We start from the raw sequence: 26,819 nt of genomic DNA on the forward strand, positions 1-26,819 counted from the left end.
GTGTCGTAAAAGAAAAGAGGTATTGAGAAAAAACCTTGTTGAGAGAGGAGGACATTCAACTTGTGAAGGGTTTTAGAGGAAGAAGGTACCTTTGGGGTTATGGCATGCACGTAAGCTTAGTGCTCCTACCTTTCTGGAGGAAAGAACAACTCTTGCCACCACTGATCTCCACATCGTCTCTATTTCTCTCTCAGTTACGTAGAGTCATGTGCGTCCAAAATCCTAATCACATGTTTGGTTGAAGAGAAATGTGGTCTACAAAAATCATATAAAAGAAAACTTATAAATTAACATATTCAAACGTGGTACGTAAAATTATAAAATTCTTTTATCGTAAAATAGATTCAATATATTGCATCAAACCATATTATTTTGTAAGATTGCAATGTAAATCTTGTACTTTTCGTCACCAAATATTTATTAACATCCTTTATAAGTTTAAAAATGTGCATGACAACCTATGTACTACTGTCAAGTATTAAGGGGGTCTGGAAATTGAATGAATTATGTTCAACATTGAATTTTTGACTAATATTATTGAGATTCTTTTACCATAAAACATGCCGAACATTAGCATTGGTATAGGCAAATGTAAATGCAAATCAAAATTTAACTAGCAATCCCATAAAATTGTCTACATTGGAAGAGGCAAAAGCAAGTTTTTTGCTTACAAGCTGTTGTAATTCTACATATTTGTATGGTTATTGCTCCCCATTTATTGAATAATTTTTTAATTTCTCTCTCCTCCCATCAGACTTTCATCTCAACTTATCTCATCTCAATTCACAATTGAAGAATAATCTCACATTATATATAGACAAGATATTAGCATTTTTATAAAGAATAAGCAATCATCTCTCGTAAAAATGAAAATAAAGAAATAAAGCAATATAAAAGGGAAGGCTTTAGGCGACCTACAACAAACACAAAAGTTTGCTGATAATAGTTTTCGATTTAATTTTTATTGATTGCCTCATGGACTTTTACAAGAATTACAACGTGTTGGATTAAAATTAAGAAAAATAAGAGTCTAATGAATTAGAAACTGGAACGAGGAAACAATTGCAATACCAACCGTGCAAATAGCAATTCGGCTGTACACAACTGGGTATAGAAAAAAAAAATTAATAATAAAGAAGAGTCCTATTCTAAGGCTAGAGAGGCTCATCCAAATAAAATTTTACCCATTTTTTTCCTTGGAAGCAGAATCATCAATATCAAATTTTATTTTTGGTAAGTACCAAATCTCCCCAAAAATTTCATGACAAATTGCTATCTTGGATTCTCAAACCATATCTACATCCAGTGGGATTCATAAGCATCACCATTAAATATCCTCAGTCCTAGATTTTTTACAAGAAAAAGATTGGTGTAGGAAGTAGTACATATTTTGTAAATTTTGTACTGGTGATATTGAACTTAATCAGCTTCAAGTTCGGCTCCAAACTGCTCCAACCGTGCAGCATCATAATCCAGATCCCGGACCAAAGCATGGTTCACTAAACCATCATCCTCGCTAGCATGTACCTGTCTACCCCCAAACCTGAACACAAACAACCAGCTTTGACCAAAAATAGAGTATAAAAATGAAAACAAGTAATAACAATACAACAACTACCATTTAGCAGAAAGATTTCAGATTTATTAATTCTTCAAATTTCCACGAGCTATTGGGATTTCAGTAACATGCTGGGTGGCAGTGATTCTCGGTGCATAAGGAGGCATGTGTAAGAGTTAAAAGGTATGATCATGTTTTCAATGGTGGGTAATATGGACCTATATTGCGTAATGATCACTACGTAGATTATACTTGCATACTACCAGAAAACACCAGTCGTTTGCTAACGGTACTGATTGCTAAAAAACAGAATGATTTACCTTCTTTTTTTTAAAAAAAAAAATCAACACATATATATTGTATGTCAAGGAAGATATTACTGAAAAACTAGTTTCATTAACTACAGATCAAAATAAGAGAATGATGTCAAGTATGCGGCTACATAACTCCATTAATAAAAAAAGATGCAGTCATCTGGCTTGCTTTATGCTGCTTAGGTAACATAGTGATTGCAGTCATATCAAATAAGAAAAACATCAAAAGGGGTTTATCAATTTTTTGAGTTTAGTTTGTCGTATAAAAAAAAAATTATATATATATACTGCATGAATAGGTTTTCATCAATTACCATCTTCCATTCATCAACTCTATGCACTTTTGAACATCGTTCCTATCCTTGAATTTTACCAAAACGACACCTTGTGGATGATTCTCACAAACCTGCAAGCAAAATCCAGAATGAGCATGAAAAAATAATAAATAAGACAAACAAAATAGAAAATGAACCAAATCAAATCAGCCTTCAATGGAAAAATCCAAAAGCTAGACTGGGAAAGACAGTATTTAAAGAGCAGAAGGCTAGCATGAGCATAACAATTCCTCCGTATCTCATATGGGGCTTTATAATATTACCATTAAAAGACTTAAAAGGGAGGAAAAAACAATTAGTCCCAATGCAACAATCAGCTCGGTTCTTGGTAAACTGAGATATTACAGGAAACTAGTGAAATGATAAGATAAAAGAATTTTTTGTTTGAGAAGTACTGAGATAAAAGAAAGGAAATTTTGATGGGACACCACTTGTGCTTTGGCGTATCTTGATCTAGCACCCTGTGCCTTTTTTTAGCAATAACCTGATGTGCTACATGTTTATAAGGAATGGGGCACTGTGTCCATTTTTCCATCCATCAATGTTAACAGAAACTACGTGGGCAAATCAGAGTGCCACATGGCAAGTTATTATTATTTTAATAAATATATTTTTAAAATTAAAAACTAATTTTTAATTTTTTTTTTTTAAAAAAGAAGATAATAATAACCACCACCTGTGGTGGCTGGTGGCCAGGTTCTGGCCACCCATGTGGTGGTTAAGTTCTAGCCACCCTTGTGATGGCCAGCGGCCCTATCAGTTTTTAATTATAAAAATATATTTATTATTTTCTAAAAATATTATTTTTTTAAAATATAACTTGTCACATGGCAATGATTGGTCCACATTTCTCTTAACAATGGACGGAAAATTAAACAGAGAATACTATTATCAAAATAGAACAAAGCATAAGGGGGTGTCCCATCAAGATTTCCTAAAAGAAATTCATTTTCAGAAATCCATGTTCGGCTTATTCTTCACAAGTACCAGGGCATAATGTACAGAAGAAAGAAAACTGTAACCTTTTTTTGATAAGCGAAATCAGGAGAAAGCAAAGCCAAGAATCTTACAGTTGCAATGTTTTTAAATGAAGAAGGGATAGAGGATTTAGTTAAAAGAGCTTAATATAAAAATAAACATGCTTCTCTCATTCTAGCTCTTGTTTAATTTAGTTTCAGTATGATCACGCACACTTTTTCTATTTTTGATACGTAGGTATGATCATGCATACTTTTGCCGAAATAGAGTATGTTAGCAGGAAAACTTTTCAGAAAAAGGCTCATGACATATCATTCTCTATGCCATTATGAAAATGTGAAAATATAAATATTTTCTGCAGGTTTACTGGTCAAATATATGAACAAGCAGAGAAATCCTCAATAGCAGTAATGTGTCAAACTGGGCAAACAATATGAAACTAAAGGAGCGTTAGTAAAACTTAAAGAAGAAACTGTCTCTTTAACCAATTATAAACACATTCCAGTCTGAGATTTATCTAGGCAAGCATCTTGGCCAGTAAATAGAAGCAACAGTAGAAAGGAATATTAGCACAGGTTTTAAGAATCCACGTGATGAAGCTTGATAGAGATTATTAGAAAGGTTTTGGGCAATAGTGGACTTCCATGTGTTAATGTCTTATATCAGGTTAAACAAATTTGAGAAACAATTTTTCCATCGGCTATCCATCTTAACAAACCTGAATATAGAACTGACCAGACACTACTAGATATGAGCAGGTGGGATTCTCTATTATATAGCTAATTTATAATACATATCTGAATAATGAAGTCACTTAATGAAAGATGGAAAGAAAATTAAAACACCCAATTATTGAAGTATAAAAGTTAAATTACCTTGACTGATTCCACGGGACCAAGCTTTATGCATTCCTCCTCAACGTCTGCCTCTAATTCTAAACGTAAATTTTCATCAGCCTGAAAACATTTTGAGAAAGTCAAATCCCACGAATCCATACCAAACTAATTTGTAAAGTATTGACATATATCCCATGTCAGTGACAAACATAGACCAAACCCAGAAGATAGGACAGTTTCCTAATACGAGTAGGACAAAAAGCAAGGGGAGTCTGTTGATCATTTAAAACTCCATTATGAGATTGCCCTGGGACGACTTTTTGCTAGAGTGGGATTAGCTTGGGTGACACCAAAAAGGGTGGTTGATTTTCTAGCGAATTGGAGAGGCCTTCAGGGTAACAAACAGAGGGCAACAATTTGGAAGATCGTACAGATGTGCCTATGGTGGTGTCTTTGGAGGGAGAGGAATGCAAAAAGTTTTGAAGGTCCATGAGCAGTCAATGGATGAGCTTAATCCTTTATTTTTTAACACTTTATTCCATTGGTCAGTTGTAATTGATTTTAATGGCTTAAACATTCTTGACTTTCTTGTACCACTAGATAATCATCCACAGGTAATGCTCTTGTATACCTCCCATGTACTTTTTTTTTTTTTTTTTTTATAAGAGATAAATATATATTTTTTTTTATAAGTCACATATAAGTAAGAGATAAATATTATTGATATGAATGAAGTAGGCATAGCCCGTGTACAAAGGAATAACTGGTTTATTATTATTACTTGGACTATGTTTATTATTATTTTCAATAAAATCTAGTTTACAAATGAAATAAAAAATACTACATGTTTTTTATTTTTGGATAGGTCCTAATATATGAAGTGTTAGAATGCTATGCTACATCCGAGGGTCAAATCCTCCTAACCCCAGAGCCTAAATAACATACATAACATATATATGTAAGGATGCTATACGTATAAAAAAAAAAAAAAATGTAAGGATGCTATGCTATACAATAGGATTTACCCTGCTAGAAGGAAATATAGTGAGGCACCGATCAAAAAAAAAAGAAGGAAATATAGTGAGGTAGCCTTAGTTAAGTGTCCCAATCGTTGCTCTTAAGAATATTCCCCACCCCCTTCCTTCATACTGACTGTAACTGTTTCTCCTATACATGTGGGATGAAATAAGAGCTGAAATAAGAAGATACTCAGATAATTTTTACTCATTTTCTTCTCTCTTACATGATATCAAAGCCAGGGATTTGATAGTTCCCTTGCTTTGGGTAGATTTCTTCACATCCCATTCCATTTTTTCCTCTCTCCTCTTTTACTTCCATTTTCTGTCTTTTCTCCACTTTTCTGCCTGGATTCCTGAGTTTACTTCCTGTCTACTTCAAACTCACCCGTAACATCTATCAAGTTTCATGGTAAGAACTATACTTATGGGGCTCAATCAGTAGAGGTTTTCTTGAGAGCAAAGGTGTTGTTTGATTATCTCTTCTCTGACAAGCCAATATTTCCTCAACCAATACCATGTCTTTGGGTGATATGATTAGTTCGGATGCCTTCACCACTACTACTACTTTGGCTGTCTCAAGTTATACCATTAAAATGATAATATGATCATGTCCTTCATGCTTTCTAGCATAGAACCTGGTATTGGGACCAATGTATTGCACCTTAGATTTGCAAACGCCATGTGGGAGCATTTGCCACACATCTATCTGGAGCCAAGAACGTTACTCATTTGAAGCAAGCAAAATAATCAGCCCTACGAAAGGCAGTCTAATATGTGCAACTACCTTCCCCCAAGACATTGCCTTCGAAGGCACAAGTTCTAATACATTTTTTTTTATAAGTACACGTATCTACCATACATCCACAACCAATAGTTCCATTGCCCTTCATCATCCTCAGAGTCTACGGATCCTCCATTTACTAACATTGATTCACATCTCATTGCTCTCTGAAAAGAATTCATCCTTGTATTAGAAACAGTTGATCACTTGCTACTTCACTGTGAGGTTGCCAAGGGCCCAAGGCATTATGGAATTATTTCTTTAGCAGAGCTTGGCTAGCATGGTAATGCCCAGGAGGGTGGGTATTTTTTGCTAACCGAAAAACATTTACGTGGCAATCCCAAATTGCAATAGCATGGAAGATAGTTAGTATATGCTTACTGTGGTGTCTTTGGAAGGAAAGGAACAACAGGAAGACCATGGTGTTGGAGATGGCTACTTCACATAAAAAGAGGCTTGATATCTTGTCCCTTACCACTTGGGAACCTATTCTTGATTGTAAATGGGTGTACAACATTAAGTTTCATTCTGATGAGTGTTGGCCGCCTTGAGATCAGGTTGGATGCCAAAGGCTACATCCAAACTTATGGTATTGACTATGATGAGACATTCTCTTTTGTGATCAAGATCTCCTCTATTTGTGAAATAATTTCTCTTAGTGCCAATCTTGATCAACCTCTGTATCAATTAGGTGTCAAAAATGCCTTCTTTCAAGCTTATTTACTCAAGGTCTATTATGGAGCAATTGCCTGGGTTTGTTGCTCAGCCAGGGGGGTATCGAGGTAGTGTCTGCAAAATGAAGATACAATGTTTTTGGGTTTTAATCTATTTTTGGATTTCTTTGTGGATTCCCTTAGATATTCAGTTTTGGATTTTCTTTGTGGATTCCCTTCGATATTCAGTTTGGGGTTTTCTTTGTGGATTCCCTAAGATATTCAGTTTGGGCATAATTGTCAAAATCAATAGTATCCAAGTCTATTTAGAGTCTGAATCTTCTCGGGAGACCAAGACTTATAAGGATTAGGTTCTATTTTCCCGTGGAAGAGCATTTGGAGGTCTCGCGTACCTTCCAAAGTGGCCTTCTTTGTGTGGACTGCAGCCCTGGGGAATATTCTAACCACGGACAACTTGCGGAAGAGGGGCCTCATTGTGATGGATTGGTGTTATATGTGCAAAAAACATGGGGAATCAGTAGACCATCTTTTATTGCATTGTGAGGTGATAAGAGAGTTGTGGGGTGGGATATTTAGTAGAGTGAATGCTGCTTGGGTTATGCCGTCAAAGGTGGCTGATATGCTTGCCTGCTGGAAGGGTATTCAAGGCTGTCCCCAGGTGGCAGCAGTTTGGAAGATGATACCTTTATGCATTATGTGGTGTATTTGGATGGAGAGGAATGCGAGGTGCTTCGAAGATAGAGAGAGAACAATGGAGGAGCTTCAGAATTTTTTTCTACACACTTTACTCCTATGGTTTTCAGCCATTGTCCTTAATGGAAACAATGTGCATGATTTTTTATCTTTAATGTAGTGCTTTTAGAATGTATTTAGGCGTTTTCTTTTGTATACTCCGTGTGTACAGGGGCTATGCCTATTTTTCATTCATATCAATGAAACTTACTTCCTACTTATCAAAACAAAAAAAAAAAAAGTTCTATTTTCTTTCATACTGATGTAAATTATGGAGCAATTGCCTGGGTTTGTTGCTCAGCCGGGGGGGTATCGAGGTAGTGTCAGCAAAATGAAGATACAATGTTTTGGGGTTTTAATCTATTTTTGGATTTCTTTGTGGATTCCCTTCGATATTCAGTTTGGGATTTTCTTTGTGGATTCCCTTAGATATTCAGTTTGGGCATAATTGTCAAAATCAATAGTATCCAAGTCTATTTAGAGTCTGAATCTTCTCGGGAGACCAAGGCTTATAAGGATTAGGTTCTATTTTCTATCATACTGATGTAAAATTATCTACTAAGTGGGATTTTTTTTTCAGTTTATAGCGTTATTATACTTATGAGGATTATGAAGTGCAATGCCAAGGAAACCCTAGGTGTAAAACTTGGGATAAGTAGCTGAGATGCCTAGGTTTGAATCCTATTTTCTTTTCAAATTTATTATTTTTCACGACTTATAATCTTAAAAATGTAGGGCCCTTTGGACTCAAGTAAACCCTAAATATACAGCCCAACTTGCTAGAAGGGTGTATCAGATAATCCAAGGTAATTCCTAGTGTGAACATGAACCCAAGATGTCCGAGACTATAGCTCATCCCAAGCCAGTCCTTTAACAACTAGGCTGCATCTTATGTGTATTTTGTATCAAATTCTAGCTAATATTAGATCTAATCATTCATATATTGCTTCCCAAAATCTAATCACAAATAACCTCAAAACACCCATCCAGCAAATAATGCCTAAATACAGATACATCATTCTCTGGTTACTGTTCATAGCCCAAAATAGCAACCTAGAGTTTCAATTTTCCCTCTCTCTTGCAATCAAATCAAGTCCATTTCCTTACCCTAATTGAAATCTGAAATCCCTTCTATTTTCTAGCCATTCCCCACCAAAAGCCTAACACTGGATCATCCCAAGGCCTTAAAGTTGTCCAGAAACTCCTACCTCAGATATGGTATATCAGCCTTTGTCCTACCTCAATTGTTTAGGACATCAATTGTTTGGAATCAGAGCTCCTTGCCTTATATCTGTTTAGAATCAAAGCTGAGGATGCATCTTAGAGAAAAACTACTTCATGATAAACTTAAAGAAAGACTCAATGACAACAGCTGTCCATCATCATGGGCATGTGTGGCAAACCACAAAATTTCCAAAACTTCTCATAACTTCATTCCCAAACATCACTTAAACTCAAAAAACTTTTCTATTTCAAATTTTAAACTTTTCATCTAATCATTATCTAATCATTACTCAAACACAAAAATCAATACAACTTTTACAAACTCCAAAACAAAAATAACATTAAAAAAATTTTAACTTTATCTATCCACTTTCACAAAGTACAATACTTATTTTAAAAAATATTTTTATTCAATTTTTTCTCTCTTTTCCCAAAACCTAAGCTCAAACATATTTTCACAATTCAAATATTTCCAAACATTCTTGGTATCCAAACATGCCTTGGAGTAGTTAATGACGACTTGGCAACCCTTTATTTAAAAAAAAGGTCACTAGGGAAAAGTGAGCTGCAACCCATGGATGGTTCAGAGCTTACCCTCATTTCAGCAGGAGTGAACATGTAACGAAGAACAACAGTAGCTGGGATTAAGACCTTTGCATCATCACGACCACCTGAGCCACCACAGATAAAAATTCATGTTGTCATCAGGGTATACAGCACATTAGGCAATCAAAGTTTCAAATCAAAAGCTCAAACAATGATGAGTCTCCTTGCACAAAAATGTCTTGAAGCACTTTCAGAATTTAATCTAATAGTGCGTAGCCTATATTAGAATAGTTTAATTTAGCGACAAGGCCTTTCTCCGTGACCTTTTGTTTAGTTTACAAGTCAAATTAAGAGTTAGATTTGGAGTCTAACAAGAAAAGTCAAGAGTCTGTATATAAACCATTGTGCATAACTTTTTTGGATCAATAAATAAGATTTTACTGATCTTAAGGGCAGGCAAAAGCCCAAGGACACAGGACATATACAAGAGCAATGCCTAGGAGTGGTATTTATATTTTTTTTTTATAAGTAAGAAATTTATTAGAAAACGTAATTAAGGATAGACAGGAAGTGTACAAGAGAGACACCTAATTACAAGCTAACCCTGAAAAACAGTACAAAAGTCATTAAGACTATTCCCATCCAATACAATAACTGAAGCCCAAAGCAACAAAGTATGAAAAAAGAAAGCTCTAATCCCTTCCACTGATTGTTCTCTATTCTCAAAACAGCGTCCATTCATCTCATTCCAAATACACCACATAAGACAAAGAGGTATCATCTTCCAAACGGTTGCTATTTGACAATTTCCTAGAATCCCTCTCCAACAGGCCAAGAGGTTCACCACCCTCTTAGGCATCACCCAAGCAATCCCGCCTTATCAAAGACCTCGTCCCACAAAGACTTCAACACATCACAATGAAGAAGAAGATGATCCGCCAATTCAACACATCTTTTGCACATAAAGCACCAATCCATTGCAACGATACTAGGCTTTCTTAACTTATCAATGGTAAGAATTTTCCCATGAGAAGCCAACCACCCGGAGAAAGCCACCTTAAGAGGCACCTTGCATCTCCAAATATTTTTCCAAGGAAAAAAGTCAGTAGAAGAATGTGGCACCAAGACCTTGTATAAAGATCTAACCGATAATTTCTTATTACCAAACTGATTCCAAAGTAATCTATCCTCCCCTCCAGAGTTTATGTTTAAAGCATAAAGCAAGCTGTAAAAATCAGAAATGTCCCCCTACTTCCCAATTTTGGACATCTCTAATAAAACTTACTGACCACTGAATAAAACCAGCAGTATTATCCAAGTAATCAGCCACGGAAGCACCTTTATTCAAAGCAATTCTGAAGAGAGGGGAAAACATTCTTCAAGGCCTCATCCCCACACCACAAGTCATGCCAAAAACTGATCCGGTTTCCCCTACCCACCTCAAATCTGAAATTTCTGAAGAATTCAAATGAATTTCCACACACCCACACCATATGCCCCTCTTACTTCGATGGAGCACCAACCACTCCAAGTACTCCCAGACTTGGCATCAACAACAATTCTCCAAAGAGCATCCCCTTTTACAGCCATTTCCCTAAAAGTGCCTTATTGAAAGTTTTCAGATTTCTAATCCCCAAACCTCCCAATGAAAGAGTGCAAATCTTATCCCACTTAAGAAAATGGAATTTCTGCTCATTCTCCATACCGCCCCACAAGAAAGCACGAAATATCCTTTCCATTCTATTAGCCACTCCTGCAAGCAAAGGAAAAAGAGATAGATAATAGGTTGTGATATTAGATAAGGTGTTCTTGATTAAAGTGATTCTACCACCTTTGGACAGATAAATCATTTTCCAACCAGCCAATCGATATTCAATCTTCTCAATAATCCCACCTCAAATAGCCTTGGATTTGCGAGGTGCCCCCTAAGGGAGACCAAGATACTTCAAAGGCAAGCTAGAGACTTTGCAGCCCAAAATATCAGCCAAATCCCCTATATTATTGACCATACCAACAGGAATCATTTCAGACTTTGATAAGTTCACCTTTAAGCCAGATACGGCTTCAAAACATAGCAAGAGAGCCCGTAGAGAACGGATCTGATCAGAATTTGGCTCACAAAGGATCAAAGTGTCATCCACAAAGAGTAGATGAGAAACATTAACGCTGCCATACGAAGGACTGCCCACCGAAAAGCCCGATATGAATCCCCTATCCGCTGCCGCCTTCAACATTCAGCTCAACACATCCATGATTAAAACAAAAAGGAAAGGGGCCAATGGATCCCCTTGTCTCAATCCCTGGGAGCTATTAAAAAAACCAGCTGGTGTGCCATTAACCAAAACTGAAAATCTAACTGTTGATATGCAATGCATCATCCAATTACACCACCTCTCCCCAAAACCATATCTACCAAGGGTATAAACCAAAAAATCCCAGTTGACGTGGTCGAAAGCCTTCTCCATATCCAATTTATAAAGGATGCCGGGAACGGCACCTCTAATTCTACTCTCCAAGCACTCATTTGCAATAAGAACAGAGTTAAGAATTTGTCTTTCCTTAACAAAGGCATTTTGAAATTTTGTGATGATCTTCTCCATAACCACACTCAAACGGTTAGCAAGCACCTTCAAAATGATTTTGTATACACTACTAATAAGACTAATGGGATGAAAATACTTCACCTCCATGGACCCAACTTTTTTAGGAATAAGTGTAATGAACGTAGCATTTTCTCGAATTTCATAAATGAATAAGTGCCATGGAGAATCCATCTGGGCCTAGAGCTTTATCTTTGTCCATTCCTCTTATCACATTGAGCACCTCCTCCTCTTCAAACATTCTCTCCAACCAAAGTGCAGTAGGCTGATCAATCGAATCAAACACCAGCCCATCAACCTTAGGACGCCAGGAATAAGGCTCAGGAGCTTTTCATAAAAATGAACAATGTGGTCCTGAATTTCAGATTGATCTGTAATGACACTACCTTCCCAGTGAAGCACCTCAATGGCATTATTCTTACGATGAGAATTGGCAACTCTATGAAAAAATTTGGTGCACTTGTCCCATTCCTTCAACCAAAGGGCCCGAGACTTTTGTCACCAAGAAATCTCCTCCATGAGAATAATTTTTTCCAGTTCAGTAGCAACACCAAGATACCTTTCCTTCTCATGAACCGATAAAACCCCAACAATCTCTTTTACATCAAAGCCAATTAGCTCCTCAAAAAGAGACTTTTTCTGATCCACTATGTTCCTGAGGACTTCCTCATTCCATTTCCTCAAATCATTTTTCAATGCTTTTAGTTTCCATGCTAAGACATAACTGGGTGTACCCAACAACTGATAAGAGGACCACCACTCTCTTACCTTATCTACAAAACCATCAGCTTTTAACCACATGTTCTCAAATTTAAAATATCTCCACCCCCTATGAATTCCCCCACAATCCAAAAGGATGGGAAAATGATCGGAACTTAATCTAGGCAGACGATTTTGACATAAGTCAGGGACATGCGCCTCCCAAAAAGGAGAAACAAGAAATCTGTCCAACCTAGACCATACCCTCCCGTTCGACCAAGTGAAATCGCCCCCTGCCAAAGGTAAGTCAATCAAATCCAGCTCAAAAATTAAATTAGAAAAATCAACCATGGCTGGACCAATACGAGAATCCTCTGACCTTTCACTTGGATACCAAGAGATGTTAAAATCGCCACCAATACACCACGCACCCTCCCACCAACTGCACAAGCCAGCAATCTCATCCCAAAGAAATTTTCTTTCACTATCAACAGTAGGCCCATACACACGAGCAAAACTCCACCCGAAACCATCATTAACATTCAATAAAGAACAAGCCACCAGATATTCCCCAATGAATTCATCTACCAGATTTACAACTCTCTTATCCCACATCAAAATAATACCCCCCGAAGCCCCCTGAGAAGCTAAAGAGGCCCATCCGACATAAGAACAACCCCACACACTTCTTATAATGTTTCCGTCAATAGATATCAGTTTGGTTTCTTGCAAACAAATGACATCTACTTTCCAATCCCGAATCAAATTTCTTACATGAAGGTGTTTACATGGGTCATTCAACCCCCGTACATTCCATGAGAGGATCTTCAGCTTCATAAAGCACTTATGTTCACCCTGTCTTTGTGCCTACCTCAACTAGCACTACCTTCCCTAGCATCATAATTGATAGAGAAAAACCAATCTCTTAAGCTCTCTTTCATTTTTTTAACAAGATCTAGACAAGAAAGGTTGTCTCCGCCTTGATGGCAATGAGAAGAGCTTTAAATTGCTCTTTGAAGCCCTCGAAATAAATCCCTATACATTCGCAAATTTCATCCACCCTTTGTAACACCCAATCAGAATGAGAACCTGCCCAAGAGTACACTGGAGGCATAGAGTAAATGGGACTAGGCTCATCCCCCACATCTTCCAATCCATTAAGAGAAGCCTCCACCCCAGACCCCTTGCATACCAACCATAAATCAAGCTCTTCAACAGAACCCTCATCCGAGGTGCCCAATACATCATCATCAGCAGTGCATAAAACCCTAGCAGATTCCTCAACATTCAACTTAGGAGACACCCTCCCAAATCCGTCAAATACGACTTCACCAGAAACTATGGAGGGCAACTAGGATGAGTTAGAATGAATAGGAAAGCTAGGAACGCTAGAAACACCTTGAGAACCGGGAGAAACCACATTTTGTGCGGCCACGAAGGTATCCACGGCCCCTCCACCATTTTCTCCCTGTTCGAGACGGAGGTTGACGCTAACTCAGGAACTGGAAGGTTGCCGGTGACCGACGACTTGTTCTATGACGGTAGAGAGATGCCCTGAACAACTGCCAGCGGTATTTGAGGTATATTCACGCTCGGGACCGAGGCATCCACGGCCCCTCCACCATTGTTCTTCCTGTTCGAGACAGAGATCGGCACTAACTCAACAATTGGAAGGTCGCCGGCAACCTGTTTTGTGACAGTGGAGAGATGCCTTGAACAAGCGCCGGCGGTATCTGAGGTATATTCACGCTCGGGATCGAGGAGGACCACCCAATAGGGAGTTTGACGCGCCACGTTTTGGAAGCGGGCCTCGAGGTCGGTCCTCCAACCCTTTTGGTCAAGCCCAGCCCATCGTCCCATCTATTTACCAACTTAAACCCATTGTCGATAGGTGAGAGTTGGTTTATATGACATGGGTTATTCGTCCCATTACTTAGGCCCATGACCAAATTCAAGCTCGTGTCTATTTTGGTCATTAAATTTGTAATCTTTTCCATAACTTCCGATAGCTCTACTCTAGCAGCCCACAACAGCTCTGCTCTGGCAGCCCACAACACCCCTTCAATTTTTCCTACCATCAAGATAACCACATAATGCGAACCACCCACCCCACATTCCTCATTGTGATGCCACTTGTCAACATGAGATGAAGACTACCGACCATTTAGGACATCACCGCCAATAACCTTCCCCTTATTCTGACTATCGTCATCCCCACTATGTGATCTATTTCCTGTTGGAATACATGTCGGTTTCTTCAAGACCGATAAATATGAAGCACCCTTTGAGAGGGGAGCCCTCCCCGAAGGCAACAAACCATCGGACCCCTCCCTATACCAAACTTGAGTTTGTAAGGCCTGATCATTTTGAGCTTTGTTTTCATCTGCCGAAACAGAGACTTTAGAGGCAGATACATTGTGAGCATTGAACACAAAATTTTCCCAGCCTCTACCTTTCCAACCTTCAGGGATAATCAGAGAACCCCTCTTATTCCCATTCCCCCATATTCGTCCAAAAGTAGGAAACGATCCCTCGAATTAGCATGACGCTGGATAATAAGGACACCATGGCCATCCTACAACTTTTTGACAAAACCATCATGCCAAAGGTGAGCCAAGCAATCCTCCATCACCTTAACCACCCATGACACTGTCGACACACTAGGGGAAACAAACTTGACCACCCTTTTGCTCCTCTCGGTAATGCAAATGAAACTACCCCCCTCATTCGAAAAAACAAAAATCTCCGATTCCACCTTCAAACACCTGAAGCTCAACATCGATCCCACCTCTCAAAAGAAAATCCTTCACCTCCCACCTAAGAGTGGTGTTCTAGTGATACAAGAAATTCATGAATATTCATACCATTAAAACCAAGTACAATCAACCAATGGAACAAAGTATTAAATTATATAATGTGAACAAGAATGGAATTGCCCGGACTCGAACCCCATTGTGCATAAATAATTAGAGATGTAATGGAAAGAACATAGTAATTTGGTTCATGTACAGCATGAATGCCATTGTGTGAAGCTTTCAGTCCATTGTTTTCCTTTCTTTTCCTCCTTTACCAAACTAGTGCTCATGTCACTATTCCACTCCACCGCTCACAGATTTAAAGATTCTTCTTCCTTACAATCCTTTAAACTTAAGTTCTCAACCCCTTACCAAATAATTTGAGGCATTAAATCTCAATATTGTCCCTACCCTATCCTGCCAAATAAAGCAGTAGAACTACCTCATTAAATCTTGCTACTTCCAGAAAATAATTTCAAGACAAGACCTCTTGTTTCTTCACCTTTCACGCCCTGTCTTTCACAAGCCTAGTTTCTCATAGAAACCCACAAGACATCATTCTATAATCCCTTGCCCTATAGCCAACTTTCACTTTTCAACCCACCACACAAGCTCAATTAGAAAGCCTTCCACTATCATGTCCTACGTCATCTCCTTAGAGAATGTCTCTGTAGTCTGTCCTTAATTTCCTGCAGAAAATTTTGTAGAGTATTGCATTCCAGCTATGCAGCACAAAATTTCTTTTATGTGATAGACAATCTAATACATCTAGCAAACCACGTTTGATGAAATGTACATCAGGTTTCATTAATCAACAATACAAAACACAAATAACTATCACAACTTTCCCAAACTCCCACACAAAATATAATAAACAATTCAACTTTTTCAAATTTCAAAACAAAAATAATATTAAAAACTTGCATTCTAATAATATTTTATTCAATTTTCAACTTTTATCTCATTTCATCTGTGTAACCAAACGAGGCCTCAGTTTATACGCAAGGAAACTATAAGTAATTTTTAATTAGGGTTCAATTAAAAGCTCATAGCCTATCTTATTAAGTTAAAACAAAGTTCAAGATGTAAGATCAGAACTCACCCCAGCCAAGCATCTTCTCTTGGACCTTCTTCAATTTCTTCTTTTTCTTGCTGTCAGCCTGTTTCGCAACAAATGCATCCCCTGCATGAAGAGTAAGCCAAGCTTATGAATTAGTCTTCTTCCTTAAATCAATGACAGCCATACTAACTATCAGGATTGCACACAACACCTTTCTGCTCAAACTTAGCCAGGGTGACTGACATGGGAATCTTGCCACCAGGACGTAGAGGCGTTCCGTCCAAAAGTTGAGTAGCCAGAGCAACAGATGGTTCCTAGTGGAAACATATAAATATAAATCCCACATATGAGGATCTGAATATGTTACATGTCACAGGCACGGTGACAAGGAGAAAAATTACCTTCAGATATGTAACTAGTGCGTCTCCCTTTCTCCTTCCCGTATCTTTGTCAACATATAGCTTCACACGTGGTCTTTTTGTTTCAGGATCCTGCATTTTCATTAGATAGAGTCATTATATGTTCCATGAAATGCAGAAATGAGGGCAGAAAATAGCTGTAGATAAATTAACTATGTGAGTGATGTAATATAAACATGATACAATTAGAACCTTCAATTAATTTTATGAAACATGAGGTGCACGTGTCAAAAAAAGGTCAAATTTTAAAATTTGAGTTATAAATCACAGGAAAACCCCGATACATTACTTCAAACTACATATCATACCTCAGTTTTCATAAATTCCATCTAATTTACCACCCTCAGCCTGGCCCCTTATTATATTTAAGGCTACAAAGGATATCTTAATATGATCCCACAATTAGAGCAAACTGGAAATCATGGAGTAATTGCCTGTGAAGCTTCCATAACCATTGGTCCATTGGACAATACTGCATAATCTTTTTGCATTCAGTTGTAAATGATTTCCAGATGCTACAACATTATATCATGCTCAGATACTACTCCATTGTATCATGTAATTAAATTATGTAGGACTGGAATCTTACCTCCTTTATTATACCACACTTGGAAAACACCTCCACCATCTGTGAAGCATTCCAGATTAGTTTATTGACGCAAGGAAAACTGACAGGAGAAACAAATGACTGGGACTTACTTCATCAACAGTAACATCCTCAGGAAGCCCAGTCACATAAACATGTGTGTTCACTTTTAATTCAAACCAACTATCAGGAGGTTTATTAGCTTCCTGCAATGATTTAAACATAAGAAAGGGAGTAGTAGGCAATATGTTTAGTAGCACTGCAATTCTAATTTAGAGAGACAAAAAGCAGAGCATAACATATATAGGTCCATGTCTCATATAATGGAAAAAGGAAAGAAAAATAGCAGCAGCAGGACAAGTTAGGATGGGAAAACCTTCTTGTCAGCTATGTCTGATAATTTTCTCTTGCCATTTTGATTGGCCTCCTCTACTTCACTGGTAGCATTAACTTCTTTCTTTCCAGTGGCATCAGAAGCATTAACTGCTACATTATTTACAGTTGCATTAACTTCTTCTTTCACAGGGGCATCAGAAACATTAGAAGTTGTAAAGACTTCCTCTTCTTCCAAAAATGTCATCTCTTCTAGCCCATATTGCTCACTTCTACTATATGTGTTGTCCTATTAAGCAAAAGAAACATCATAAAATGACAAATTCGAAGCAGTGTGTGATTTTTTTTAAGAAGTAAGAAATATTTTATTAATATGAAAATAAGCATACCAAAGTACATCTGTAGTATACAAGAGAATGCACCTAATTAAGAACTGGAGATAGATACAAGAAATTAATGAAAACTAAGATCATTGAAATCTATAGCAATAGAACATATAAAGCAAGTCCTATAGAAAAAGTATTTTAGATCTTCCATAGAGCGCTTCCGATCCTCGTTGGGTCATTCCTCTCCCTCCAAATACACCAAAACAGACAAATATGTGCCATCTTCCACACAGATGAAATCTGAGGAATACCCTTAATACCTCTCCAACTAGCTAAGAGATCAACCACCTTTCTAGACATAACCCATGCCAGTCCAACTCTACTGAAAAAGTCACTCCATAAGGCCCTAGCAATCTCACAATGAAGTAAGTAATCCACTGTTTCACTGCTATTGTTGCACATATAGCCAGTGTTGTGAATTTCGTACCGTACCGGCCGGTACGATCGAAATTTTTCGTACCAGCCGTCCGGCCGGTTCAGGTACTATATCTATTTTGTACCGGCCAAAATACCGGCCTCAATTTCGGCTTGTACCGGCCTCAATTTTGTCCGGTACCGGCCGATATTTCGGCCAGTTTTTTTTTTTTTTTTTTCGTTTTTTCAAACTACAAGCTTATTTTTTAACCCCCAATTCAGACTAGACTATTTATAATTTATATATATATGTATTTATATATAATTTATTTATATATAGATTATTATTTTAGAATATAATTTTTATATGTAATTTATTTATATATTGACTATCCCGAAATGTTATCCAAAAACGCTATCTCGAAACGGTACCGATACCGAAATATTTCGTTCCAGTGCCTTGACCGGTACGGCATCCAGTACAGTATTCAAAACATTGCATATAGCACCAATCAACTACAATAATTCTTAGTTTCCTTAGGTTATCCATGGTCAGGATCTTTCCTAAGGAAGCAATCCATACAAATAATGCTGCCCCTTTGGGGGTGCCTTACTCCTTGAAATACTCTTCCAAGGAAAGAAATTCTCTTCCCAAGTCATAATTAGCTCATAGAATGATCGTACGGAGAATTTTCCTTTGCTAAGAGTCCAAACAATCTTGTCCACCCTTACATTACCATCTCCAAAAGAGTACAACAAATTGAAGAATTCTGTGAAAACACGGACCTCCCAATATCCAAAATAAGTTAGTAAGCCACTTGCCGCCGCCGGGAGAGGGGGGGGGGGTTTGTTCACACTCCCACCATTTTTTTTTCCATTTGGGCAATCTAGCAGTGTGCCCATTATTTGATGCAAAAAATTGCCTTGAATTCTAATGAACTAAAAGATTTACAGTGAACGCTTTTCTGTATTTTACAGCTTTATTTCTCTTTCTCATAATTTTCAACTTCCTTTTATGAACAGACACTCCTAATGTAACGATTGTTGGACTACCAGGTAGAGTAGAAACCACTACTGCATAAGGATTAAACAGAGCGTAAAGAAAGACAAATAGTAATCCAGAAGAGAACTTTGACTAATTGCCACTATGCAAGCAAGCAAAAAGAGGATGATGCCAATAAACAAAAATGTGGTTTGGGCTGGGTGGAAAATAACCCCTAGGGGTTGGCTCAAGTGGTAAAGGCCTTGGGCTTGGGGGTATGCTCCCCTAAAGTCTAAGGTTCAAAATCCCCTAGGGGACATAAGAGAGAGAATGATGGACTAAAAAATAGAGGTGGAGAGAGAGAGAGAGAGAGAGAGAGAGAGAGAGAGAATGAGTATAAAATGCTCCAACAAGACCCAAAGGAAAAATTACAAGAATTAAAAACATGGTGAGTGTGGTTAAGGAAAGAGGGAGTGCATTTCATATCATTTTCGAGAGATAAATAGTGGCCAAGTGTGGGGGTCTAAGTTACACAATAAGATGTACCCATGGTGGTGAGGTAAACAGACATTCATAAAACTAACTTGGTTGGAAATGACAGCAGTTTCTGTTGAAGATAAGACATAAATAACACGCACCATAAAATATTCTTTAGATCAATTTATGTGATTAAAATTTTATACAGACTACAAAACATTTTTTTTAATAAGTAAACGATTATATTGATATGAATAGGCATAGCCCAAGTACACAAGATGGTATACAAAAGGTAACACCTATTTACTGAGAGGAAATAGAAACGAGAAATGCATAAAAATCCAGGCCATGAAAATCTATAGTCGTGGCTCAAAGAAAACGAGTGTTGACAAAAAATAATCTAAGTTCTTCTAATAAACGCTCCTTATCTTCAAACGTCTGGTCATTTCGCTCCTTTCATAAGCACCACAAGATATAGATCAGAACCATTTTCCACACTGCTAAGATTTGTGGGAGACCTCGTAGATTTGTCCAACTGGCCATGAACTCTGTCATTGTGGTGACAGTTCATGTTCATGGGTCGTATTCGTGTCGTGTCAAGTCATGAATATTTGATTATACGGGTCAACCTGAACACGACCCATTTAATTAAATGGGTCATGACTTAAAAACCCTAATACAACCCATATAAATAGCAGGTGACACGACAAGACGTGCATAACCCGTTTAATAATCAATTCAAATTGGGTTAACACGACACGACCTGTTTCATGCTAATGGGTTCAACTGACCCGCATAATCCATTTGACTTGATTAACATAATTTCATATGAAAATTAATATCTAGAATTTGTAGTAGCCACATTATAGTTAATATCTCCAAAAAACATAAGACTACATACCAACAAAAAAATGTCAATACTTTTTTTATACTAATCTATTTTTTTAGATACTAACCTATAATAATACCAATACTTTTTTCTATTAGTAAGAAGTAATTTTATTCGAGGCGAAGGTATAGGCAAAGCCCATGTACACATGAAGTATACAAAAGAAAACTCCTAAATACATTCTAACAAATAGAAAGTGACAACAAAAAATCACAAGTAGAAGCTTCATTAATCACTAAAGCAGAAAATCAAAGCAATAAAGTGCACAAAAAGGTTCCGGAGTTCCTCCAACATATGTTGTTTATCATTAAAACACCACTCATTCATTTCCATCCAAATGCACCACATAAGACACAGGAACCGTCTTCCATGCCACATCCACTTGAGAACAACCATGATATTCGTTCCAACGCGCAAGAAGATCAACCACTCTCAAAGGCATCACCCAAGCCAAACCAATTATACCAAAAATACCATCCCACAAAGCCCTTGCCACCTCACAATGCAAAAGTAAATTATCCACGGTTTCCCCATGCTTCTTACACATGAAACACCAATCCATAACTATAATACCACGCTTCCTTAAATTGTCCAACGTCAAAAGTTTCCCAAAAGAGGCAGTCCATATGAAAAAGGCAACATTGGAGGGCACACAATACCTCCAAATACACTTCCAAGGAAAATGAGGACTATTCTGAAAAGTCAACAGCTTATAATACAATCGAACAGTGAATCTTTTACACCCGGACTTCCACAACATCCTATCCCCATTATTACCACCAAGCCTCAAAGAGTATAAAAGCTGAAGAAAGCTGAAGTTTCATCAATTTCCCATCCTGAACAGCTGAAGGGACATTAGAACGAACAAGCAGATCAAATACAGAAGCATACCGATCAGAAGCCAACCGAAAAATTGCTGGAAACACCCTATTGAGGGCTCAATCACCACACCAAATGTCAAACCAAAAACGGATCCTGGATCCCTCTCCAACAACATAACTAACATGGCTAACAAAACTCTCCCAACCCTTTCTAATGAACTTCTAAAAACCCACACCATATGCACCCCTTACTTCATTAGAACACCAACCCCCCAAACACTTCCATATTTCCGATCAATAACCTCCCTCCAAAGTGACTCTCGTCTCGATTTCAATTGTGAACGAACAATGGACGAGCTTAGAACTTTTTTTCTTCACTTTATTCCATTGGTCGATTGTAATAGACTTTAATGGCATGAACGTACATGATTTTCTTGTATCTTTAGAGAGTCATGCTTAGGTGTGGCTCTTGTATATGTCCCATGTACTTGGCTTCGCCTATTTTCAATAAAAATCTTATTTACTGATAAAAAAAGGATCCCAAACTACGAACCCCCAAACCTCCACCCGAAATGGGAGAACAAACTTTATTCCAACTAGCAAGATGGAATTTAGTTTCCTCTCCCATTCCACCCCCACAAGAAAGCACGAAATAATACCAATATTATAATCCCAACAACCAACCATTAGCATATTGTAATTGTAATCTCCAAATAAAATTTAAATAGGTTATATAGTTGATTGCGGGTTGACACATAATTGTTCTCTAATCGTGTCTTATTGGGTCTACCCATTTTGACCTGAAACCATTTATATCAAGGGTGATGCTACACCCACAGAGGGAAGCCACCAAAAGTGGTCACCGAATGTGCAAAAACAAAAATTTTCAAACATTTTTTTAAACCCCTTGTACATTTTTTTTTTTTAAAGTCACAAACTCATTAAAAAACACTTCCTTAACGAGTAAGTAAAAAAAATAAAAATAAAAGGCAATTCGGTAGAAAAATTCGGTGGATATTGTTGGCGGGAGTAGACCAATTCGTGTTCATGTTTGGTTCACGGATCGTGTCACATATTGCCACTCTTTACAAAACAAATCCAAAGTCTATTCAAATGGAGGTTTACAGTTTTTATTGCTCTAGAATTAAGAAAATCATTCATTCTACACCTCTATCTATATGAAAATTTGAAAAAATCAGTAAAGCTTCAAAAGTATTTAAAAGCTATTGCATATGCCCAAGCAAAAACCTGAGGAGCCCAAGCTCTAAGACTGCGGTCCCACTTGTATGTAGTTCCATCATCATCAGTGAATTCTTCCTCACCCTCTGGTGGTGTCAAAGGCCTGTCACAATCAACTTCCCCTTCTGCCTCTGCTGCAGCTTCTGCCTCTCTAACCTCCTCCTGCCATTTCTGAAACTCATCATCGTTTGCAGGCACTGCACAATACATCACAAGGTAAGACCTATGGCTCAAGAGAAAGTCACAAACAGTAGTCAAACAATAAAGGAATAGAAAACTTCACATGTAGTTAATTCGTCAGCTCCCAGCTGAGGGATTCCAGTCAGCAATCCAGGAATTGAGGGCAATGGCTGCCACTCACTTCTGCCTTCAGACCAGACGAGTGTACTTTCGGAAAGGTACCCATTTACAAAATGCTCTGTCCAGGTGAAGTAAACAAGCTAAGTAGATGTTTCAATAGCTCACTATACCAATTCAACATGATAGAGATGGACACATGTCCTGAAACCGTGCTATTGCTTACTGGTAGAACTGAAATCCAAGAGAGGAAAACAATTAAATGACTAAAAATAAATTGGATATCACTCTTACAAAAAGAACTGGAGACACTCCAGTTTGTTTATTTTATACAGTAAGCCAATGCACTAGTTTTAAGACAATTGATCCATATTTCTTATATCCAACAGTTTTTCAAAGGAACCTACAGCACTCACCACGCAACTCTGACAAAGCATACGGGCCAACATGTTGTTGATCTTCACCGAGAATATACCATCCAACTTCAGGAATTGTTTCACAGTTCCTATCAAATGTGTGTTCCTCACCTGAAAAATATAGGAAAATATCTTATCTTCCTTGTCTAGAGCCTCAGCACTCATTCAAAGATGCATGCACACAAATCCAAAAGAAGCAAGCACGAATAAAAAGGATCAGTAGGAACATTATTGCAGGGACAATTGACAAGAAAGAAGTTCAAGATCAACAGATATATTCCAAGTTGATACCCGGATCCTGGCAAAGGGTAGACACAAGCCTATACTATGGATCAAGCATAACTTATCATGTAGTCATATTCATTTTTCAAATATAATGGTAATTAAATTCTCTCCAGAACACAAATACATGCATGTGTGTACCGCATTCTTATAAAGAAAATGTTCTCCAGGACCCTCATCCTCTTTTTCTTACAGCCAAAGCAAAGCATGGAAACATGCTTTTATGGAAATAATCATTAAAATGGCTCCACTAACAGTAAAGTTACAATCAGAATCAATTAAGTCGAGTTGAAAATAACTGAAATCACATCTCAATTACATTGAGGGCATGTTTTGACACTCAAAGTATCTCAAAATTTTGCGACTAGTAGTGAAATGGTTTGAGTGAAGATGTTTCATTGGGTTTTGGGAAATGGGAGAGAAAAGGTGAAATAAAAATATTATAAAGTTAAAAAAAAAATTTTGAGTATTATTTTTTAATATGATTTTTATTTTGAAATCTGTAAAAGTTGTACTGATTTTTGAGTTTTGTTTTGAACTTAGTAAAATTCGTATTGATTTTTGTGTTCGAAAAATGATTAGATAATGATTAGATAAAAAAGTTGAAAATTTGAAATTGAAAAGTGTTTTGTATTTGAGTGATATTTGGGAATGAAATTACAAGAAGTTTTGAGAATTCTGAGAATTCTCATAGTGTCCAAACATGCCCATGTCTACCAATACCCCAGATCCAATTTTCTGTTTTACACATCTTCATTTAGTATAAAACAGTAAACCATTAACCTGGGGCAACTCAAACCTCTCATCCACTGCTCACCATATATCTGCAGGTTTGCATATGGCACGTGAGTTAAATTATCAAGCATGTCAAGATGCATGTCTGTGTCTGTGTTGACAAGCGTACAAACATGAGAATCAAAAAAAAAAAAGATTGGATAATAATATAGCAAAATCAACCTAGAAAATACTCGGTGCCCATTTCGTCTTTGACACATTTCCTCTCTCTCTCTCTCTCTCTCCCTCATTTACTTCCTTCACTTTTTTGTTTAATCAAACTCTCTATATAACTTTATCTCAATATTATGCTCACCATCATAAAAGAAATACTAAAAATTTGAAATTGGTATTGAAAAATATCCCTCAAAACGACACTTTATACAATCCCTCATTAATCCATTTAGTTGTTATTCACCAAAACCAAACCAAACTTAGCCCAATTACACTCACCATTACTATATCGAGAACAATATAGGACCAATATGAGTGTTAAAACTTAAAAGGTTTCACTAAACATGAAAATTCACATGTTCCTGTTAATTACTTATAAAAAAAAAAAACATGAAAATTCACATAACCCCACACACACCAGCTCAATTCCTAATCGAAGTTTAATCTTCATAAAAATAAACTCAACCCAAATTTTCTTTTGGAAAGTAACAATAAACTAAACCCAATCGAGCCCTAATGCTATCGTGCTGAGCATTATATGAAGCAACTGACACGAAACCGAAATGGGTAAAAACACTCTAAAACATAAAAAATCATAAAATTCATTGGCAACCAATCTCCTTATTTTTCATAAATTTATCTTTTTAAATAGACAGTAACTTTTTTCCTGGGCAACAGATAAGAGTAACTTAAACCTGTAAAACACTAGCCCAATACTAACCTCTAAATTAAGAATCAATAAAATAAAATGAGAAAAAAAACTCCGTATCGAATAGTTTCACACAAATTAAAACGCTTTGTCCTAATCTCTATATTGTAAAGTCAATGAAAGAGGGTTTTTCTCAGAAAATTAGATGAAAAAATGAAACAAAGATAATGAAAACTTAATCGAAATTGCTTGCAAAGAATGAACGCGCACCAGGGTTTTCCTGTTGGTGTTGAGCCTCAAAGCCGTTCTGGGACGACATCGTTGTAGTGCCTTTGCGTTCTTTCTGTAATGTACGGAATACAAGTTTATAGGGGAGAGAGGGAGAGAAGCAAGCAGGAAGAGAGTGGGAGATTTTAGGTTTGTTTGGTTTATAGCTGTCATTAACCTACGGGGGACAACGATGTACTTGCACCCCAAGGAGGATATCATTGTTCTGTTTCCCTTCAAAACGACAGTGTGTCGTATCAACCATCTCTAAAGTCAAATAAATAGAGAAGTGATAATGATATACAGATATAGTTATAAATAGATTTTCGACGTGTCATATAATACATTAAATTTAATATACAGAAAAAATAATTTTATAATTTAATGTACAACATCAAATTATGTTAATTTTTATGTTTATTTTTATAAAATTTATTTGTGATTAAATTATTTTTTTAAACATAAATATATAAATTAACATGATTGAATATAATATGTTAGATTATTTTTATTATAAAATAAATCTAAAATATTATATAAAATTATGTTAATTTATAATTTTTTTGGTCTGTTTATAATTATAGCAGTTATCTTCTTTTTAAACGATACTATAATCACGTATATATATATATATATAAGTTCACATGAACACGTGTCATTCCTCATGCACATAACCATTTGTGTGTTTTTTTTTTTTTATTAGTTTTTGATAATCTTGTTTTGCCCATGTAAAGTTAAAAGGAATAAAAATCGGATCACAAATTAATCCTTTAAAGCTGAATCTTTAAGACGTGACAAAAATCACAAGCTAAAATGACTAGTCTTTGTTTCACAAACCTTTAAAACCATTTCATCGCAAACATCATTTAAATAATATTTATGAAAGAAGTGAGCTCATATTTATTGAGACTCATGAGTTTATTTAAAAAATCCAAAAATACTTATTAGATGAGCTGAACTCATTTTGAAATTTAAGATTAACCTATTAGGCTTATTAAGTGACTTGGCTTATAAAAAGCTTTGAGTGTGAAGCCATTTTGACTAGCTATGTGATACCACTGGAAACTAGGGTAGGTTTGGGGGGTGAGATGAGAATTTTGTATTTTGTTTTGAAGTTTAAAATATTAAATTTTAATATTATTATTGTTTTGAGATTTGAAAAAGGTGTATTAGGATTTTAAAAAGTTGAATTGTTTATTATATTTTGTATAGGGATTTGAAAAAAGTGTAATGATGAGATAAGATGAGATGAGAATTTTGTGTTTGGTTTGAGGTCCCAAACCTGCCCTAAGTCCACCCTCAATTGCACCACAATGAACCTGT

At 36.7% G+C, this 26,819-nt stretch overlaps 1 protein-coding gene across 1 annotated transcript; it reads right to left on the reverse strand.

The window, feature by feature from the left end:
• Positions 1 to 1,222: 1,222 nt before the first annotated feature.
• LOC109000453 (splicing factor U2AF-associated protein 2) lies at positions 1,223 to 25,637 on the reverse strand. The gene is made up of 14 exons (XM_018977317.2): positions 25,500 to 25,637; positions 23,351 to 23,461; positions 22,921 to 23,055; positions 22,647 to 22,834; positions 17,533 to 17,778; positions 17,270 to 17,362; positions 17,160 to 17,198; positions 16,553 to 16,642; positions 16,363 to 16,465; positions 16,194 to 16,274; positions 9,046 to 9,122; positions 4,061 to 4,141; positions 2,187 to 2,278; positions 1,223 to 1,543 (listed from the first exon to the last, which is right to left on the reverse strand). Exons 1-14 carry the CDS (start codon positions 25,546 to 25,548, stop codon positions 1,420 to 1,422), a joined length of 1,509 nt encoding a protein of 502 aa, XP_018832862.1. The 5' UTR covers positions 25,549 to 25,637; the 3' UTR covers positions 1,223 to 1,419.
• Positions 25,638 to 26,819: the final 1,182 nt, after the last annotated feature.

Source organism: Juglans regia, chromosome 8, assembly GCF_001411555.2.
Source record: "Juglans regia cultivar Chandler chromosome 8, Walnut 2.0, whole genome shotgun sequence".
In the NCBI taxonomy this organism is placed as follows: Eukaryota; Viridiplantae; Streptophyta; class Magnoliopsida; order Fagales; family Juglandaceae; genus Juglans; species Juglans regia.